This window comes from Muntiacus reevesi, chromosome 16 (genome assembly GCF_963930625.1).
Source record: "Muntiacus reevesi chromosome 16, mMunRee1.1, whole genome shotgun sequence".
Taxonomy (NCBI): domain Eukaryota; kingdom Metazoa; phylum Chordata; class Mammalia; order Artiodactyla; family Cervidae; genus Muntiacus; species Muntiacus reevesi.
This window is the reverse complement of record NC_089264.1, coordinates 55,621,630-55,627,629: the sequence shown is the minus strand read 5'-3', so window position 1 is coordinate 55,627,629 and position 6,000 is coordinate 55,621,630. Positions and strand designations below refer to the sequence as shown.

At 44.7% G+C, this 6,000-nt stretch overlaps 1 protein-coding gene across 3 annotated transcripts in view; it reads right to left on the bottom strand.

Moving 5' to 3' along the window:
- Nucleotides 1-6,000, bottom strand: part of RHOH (ras homolog family member H) — a 49,050-nt gene continuing 43,050 nt past the window's right edge. For all 3 annotated transcript variants that reach the window (XM_065907297.1, XM_065907296.1, XM_065907295.1), the window contains exons 2-3: nt 3,346-3,466; nt 1-3,045 (exon numbers count right to left, since the gene is read on the bottom strand). In XM_065907297.1, the coding sequence (XP_065763369.1) occupies nt 2,254-2,829 (576 nt within the window). In that variant the 5' untranslated portion in view covers nt 2,830-3,045; nt 3,346-3,466 and the 3' untranslated portion in view covers nt 1-2,253. The remainder of the gene's footprint in view (nt 3,046-3,345; nt 3,467-6,000) is intronic.

The following is a 6,000-nucleotide window of genomic DNA, read 5'->3' as shown; positions in this document are numbered from 1 at the left end:
GGAAGATCCCCTAGAGAAGGAAATGGCAACCCACTCCACTATTCTTGCCTGTAGAATCCCAAGGACAGAGGAGTCTGGCAGGCTGCAGTCCCTAAGGTTGCACAGGGTTGGACACGACTGAAACGACTTAGCATGCATGCACAGTGCTCTTAGGCTTCTCCAGTGGCTCAGAAGGTAAAGAATCTGCCCGCAACTTGGGAGACCCAGGTTAGATCCCTGGGTGGGAAGATCCCATGGAGAAGGGAACGGTACCCCACTCTAGTACTCTTGCCTGGAGAATTCCGTGGACAGAGGAGCCTGGCAGACAGTTCATGGGGTTGGAGAGAGTCAGACACTATTGAGCAATACCTCCCACCCTAAAGACTGGCCCTGAAGGAAAACCTGCATGAGTTATTTAAGCCTATTTGCGATTGTTGGAGAAGAGGAGGAAGGTCAGCAAGCATATCAGGAGGAGATGTGCTCCCATCACTGGCCCTGCCTGGCCAGCTCTGAAGGCCTCCACTCCCCGGATGCCCAACATAAAAAGTTGGATCAAGTAGCTCTCATGTCACGGGAAGCAGATAACACAGAGGCGAGGACAAGCCATGGGGCTGGAGAGCTGGAGTTGCTGGGTACAGGCAGATGTGTCTGCCCCAGGGAAGTGAGGGAATCTCAGACTCAAAGACTCAGACCCCGGGTCCAGCTGTCTCACTGGAGGTGGATGAGAGAGGAGGAAAGAGAGAGAAGGCAGTGTAAAGATGAGCACACTTCTGATTTTGATACCGATTAGCACTATAAAGAATTGACCACATAAGGAAACTAGAAAATTGGTTTGGTTACGTCAACGTAAGTCTAATCATAGTCATTTGTGCCAGCTGTCTTACCAGTGGTGTGTAATGGTGTGTTGCACTGTAACAGTGATGGACTTTAATAAATGTGGTTCAGAGTAGTTCTAGGTTTTATTTGATTAAGGAAGTAAATGCAACATGTGGGTTCCAGGCTTCACAATTTCTTAAGTTATATAGTCCTCTGTTTTCAGCTTTAATAGAAGGTTAATACCGTCGCTTTTAAGCTATCAGATAGAATGGTGGGGGGATGTTCTATTGATTCAGTATTTCCCCTGATAACTTTTTATTACAATTGCTATACAGTTTTCCTGTTACCTGTCCTTGGAATTTGTGATTTTTTTCCACTCAGAGGTTTCATACTCATGAAATAGTAGAAGCTATAAATCCCCTTTTTTCCTTTCAATACATATCATTCATGTAGACACGGCCCCAATTAATTCTGATTAGGCCCTCAAATTAATGAATTATGTTGCCATGCTAGCTCAGTTTAGAGCTCAAACAACAAATCTGCTAAATCACCATTATGGAGAACTTTGAGCCTGCTCTTTCATCAGACCTACAATGGGCTAGGAAGCAGGCAAAGTGCAGCAGTCTTTGAGATGAAAGTAAGACTTCCTCACATCTGTTCCAAGTTCCGCGGTTATCACTTAGAGCAGTCTGATTCTCTACCTGATAAGTGTCCCTTCAGTCTGTTTCAGTGAATGACAGAATACTTACTGTATAATTGAAATTCTTTGGGTCAAAGGCAATACCATAAGAAATAGTTTTTTTCAATAATTACAGAGACATAAAATGATAGTCGTTTAAAAATCATTAGGCAGTATTGTAGTAACTTTATGTCATTTAACTGTATTTTATACATACAACTCTGAACAACAAATGAGTGGGAAATTAATTGCAAGGATCAGTTTACAGTGATTTTAAAATTGGTTACCTAATAAAATCTAACAGGCGAGTGTGATTTCAACAAAATTACTACTTCAGGTGAAAATGCTAACACTATGAACATATGTCAGAGCCCTGTGAGGTCATTTCACTCACACATCAGTTTGTGAGTAGGGAGGAAAAGACTCCAAGTGTGAAAACTAATTATATACAAATGCTGTTCATTTGTTATTATTTAAATAAGCTGTGTCTTTAAATATGGTATTCTTTGGAAAACTCACATCACTGTGGTTTTTGAATCAAAGATGAAATAGTCATTACAGTGTCCCAAGGAATCTTCTAATTGTACTGGGCAAAGAGTTCATCGTAGAGTACATACTATAAACACATCCAGTGGCCACGTCCCATCAACAACTGTATCCGGTAGTGAAAGCCAGTCAGGCCATGCCCAGAAAGAGCAGCAGTCCTTTGCTGGCTTGCCTGCTCTCGCTGTCCCAGCTGGCCTCTGCGGTAAGTCAATGTGGGATGAAGTCTCTGGGGTTCAGAGGATCTTGCACTCGTTGATGGAGAAGAACCTCCTTCTGTTGCGTCTGCGGGCCTGGTTGACGGCCGTTCGGACGGCGCATTCAAACACCTGCTGGACGCCCCGGTTGCTGAGGGCCGAGCACTCCAGGTAGCCTTTGGCTCTCACGTCCTGGGCCAGCCTCTTCCCTTCGATGGCGTTGACGCAGGAGGCCCGATGGGGCCCCACCTCCCGCTGGTCCGTCTGGGTGGCCACCACCAGCACGGGGGTGCAGGGCAGGTTGCTCCTGACTTCCCCGATCCACTTGTTCTTCAGGTTCAGGAAGGAGTTGTGGTTGGCCACGGAATAGCACATGAGCACCACGTCCGCCTGCTGGTAGGACAGAGGGCGGATGCTCCTGAAGGCGTCGTTGCCGGCCGTGTCCCAGAGGCCCAGGCTGATCTGGATCCCGTCCATGAAAACGTCTACACCTGTGTTTTCATATACTGTAGGCTTGTAAGCTTCAGGGAAGGTTTCCGAGGTGAAGCGTACCAGCAGAGACGTTTTCCCCACCGCGGAGTCTCCCACCAGCACACACTTGATGGAACTCAGCATCTTCGCGGCCCAGGCTCCTAGCTACAAGTTCAGAATCCTGAGGAAGAGAGCCCTCAGTGGGCTGCTGAGACAAACGCCATTCGGCACGGGGAGGGACGGCCAGACGGCTTTGTGTTCCCGGGACCTCCGACAGCCGCTTGCAGGATGTCACTTCTTCCGGCCCATCCAAGGGAGACACACGGTCTACTTTGAAAGTATCCAAAGGCTGGAGTTCAACTGGAACAAGGAAGAGAAGTGGAGAAATTGAGTCTTTTTCCCCTTTTCTGATGACAGGGACCTTCCTCATTGGCAAACGGATCAATGAAGGGCCCCATCTGTGTGGAGCCGCCCGACCCCGCTTGTCTAAGCCACTCTTACCCCAGCAGCGAAAGCTTGAATCTGTTATACCCCAGCATTGGAACCCACAACTCCACCCAGTCAAGAAGCAGAAGCTGATTTGATCTCTAAAGTCAGCCCAGCGATAAAAATACAAGCAGCTGCTCTGGCGGCAACGTGAAAAAGACCTCAGTAGCAAACCTGGTGTGAATGAGACGTGTTCGAACAGCTCTCTCTGGCCTTCTGCTCCAAGAAGTGGGGACCACAGCTGACAAAGGTCTCCGCCGCTTCAGTTTCTAATGGATCCCAGCCTCTTTGGAAACTGCAAAAGATAGCAATGTGATGAGCCTCAGATGCTATGAGCACTTCCTTTCATTTATTGATTCATCAGCTAGTGTTTGGTTTATGAGGGAATTTGTACTGAGGTCAGAGAGAAGAAATCACCAAAACTTTTAAAATTTGCTGTGGTTTTTCCCTTGAGGTGTTTCCAAAAACTGGCTACAAGTGTAATGGAAAGGGCACCGTCCTTGGCATTTTCTGCATCTCAAGTCAGACTCCATTACCTATGCAACGGCATGGCTTTGCTTAATCTGTAGCACCAGTTTAGTCATCTGCAAGATTGTGATAAATTTAGGAACCACTTCTCAGAGATCTTGTGGGGATAAAGTTGTTTCTCTCTTTTCTGAACAGCTACCTATATATCAGGACCTCTGCTAGGCTTCTGGTTAAACGAAATAACTTGCTTAAAAGCAGCTGTATTCCGTGCATGTCACTTAAACAAGGAGCATAAATATGACAGCATCTAAATTTCATGAAAGGGTCAAATAAATTCTCATTCACTGCAGGTGAAAGAGCTCCAGACGATGAGATCAGCCTGGAGACGGTATCCTCTCTGCTGAAGGACAGCATCACAAGGCCAGCCCGGCTTCAGACAAGGGAAAGGTCTTTTGGACCAAACTTCAAAGTAAAGGTTATTAATACAATCTGGGCTTATAACCTCCTCCACTGGCAATCTTCCTGACAGGTCACATGTAAAGTAATGTAAAACAGATCTATAGGATATGTCTGCTTCAAACATAATTTTTAAAAATCACTCCTCTAAATTCAGACATTCCCCTCCAAGACATTTTTATCTTTGTCCATCTACAGTCTCTGTTTAATAAGACATAATAACCTTTGCTGTTTTCCCTGGTAGCTCAACCGGTAAAGAATCTGCCAACAATGCAGGAGACCCCGGTTTGACTCCTGGGTCGGGAAGATCCCCTGAAGAAGGGACAGGCTACCCAAGCCAGTATTCCTGGGCTTCCCTGGGCTCAGATGCTAAAGAATCCACCCAAAATGTGAGAGATCTGGGTTCAATCCCTGAGTTGGGAAGATCCCCTGGAGGAGGGCATGGCAACCCACTCCAGTTCTTGCCTGGAGAGTCCCCATGGACAGAGGAGACTAGTGGGATACAGTCCATGGGGTCGCACAGAATCAGACACAACTGAGCGACTAAACATAGCCCAGCAGCCTTTACAAATGAGCTGATCACATAAATAATTCACATGATTTTCACATATTCATTTTTATCACACATAAACTGGGTAAACTTGGCCAAGTTACTTAACCTCTCTGAACCTTGGTTTCTTCATAAAGATGAAAATAAGAAAGGCGATTTCTTGATGGAATTATTGTTAACAATTCAGTATATTGAGAGTCTGGCTTAGCACAGAACGTGGCACATGGAATCTATGGGCAGGCACCATGTTTTTCAGCTTCTACTACTGTTTATTTAAAATTACAAATATTGAATGTCCAAGTGTAGGGGATGTGGGATGTCAGATATTCACCCAGACTTTGTCTGAAAACTCCACATCGGGTCATTCTCATACACCATGGTCCTGGACACCTCTTTGTCACCAGACCTTTGAGTAAGATCCCCTTAGGAGCTCCTTGGGTCTCAGACTTTAGCTCCTTAAACCTATGGATGATTTAAATGAAGCAATTGTGACCTCCTCATTACTGAGTCCAGTGTTAAGACATGTTTCAAGTTTGATGTCGACCCCAATGTAGTAGGACCAGGACTAAGAAAAATATGCATGTGTCAGGTTTTTGGTTATTAAATAATTTCTAAGAGATTGAATAGTCAAATTTCCTGAGTATATATCTACAAAAGGAAGTTGTTGAGGCAAAATTGTTAAGAATGCAGGCTCTAAAATCAGGTAGATATGGAATTGAATCTGAACTGACCCACCTGTGCTGTGAACTTAGAAGAGTTTTTTAACTTCCCTAAGCCTCAATTTCCCTCCTTGTAAAATGTGATGTGATAATACCTACTAATACTGAGTTGTTGAGGGTATTAAATGTGCTTAAATATATCAAATCCTTAGCATAGTATATCATGTAAACATACTGCAAGTACATAGTCACCACATAGAAAACACAATAAACAGTCCTTATTACTAAAATTATTGTTAAACAGTAATTGCTAAATATAATAATCAGTTCAGTTCAGTAGCTCAATCATGCCCGACTCCGTGACCCCATGGACTGCAGCACGTCAGGCTTCCCTGTTTTTCACCAACTCCCGGAGCTTGCTCAAACTCATATCCATCGAGTCAATGATGCCATCCAATCGTCTCATCAAATATAATAATAAGCAATTTTATATTATCAGTGGGAAATTAATTCAAAGTAGCACTAAAAAGGTTTCTGTGGCAAAGGGTGCTCTAAGAGTCTTATAGCCAGCTGTGACTACAATACATATATACTCTTCTTGTAGCACATTGGAAAGACCCTGATGCTGGGAAAGATTGAAGGCAGGAGGAGAAGGGGACGACAGAGGATGAGATGGTTGGATGGCATCACCAACTC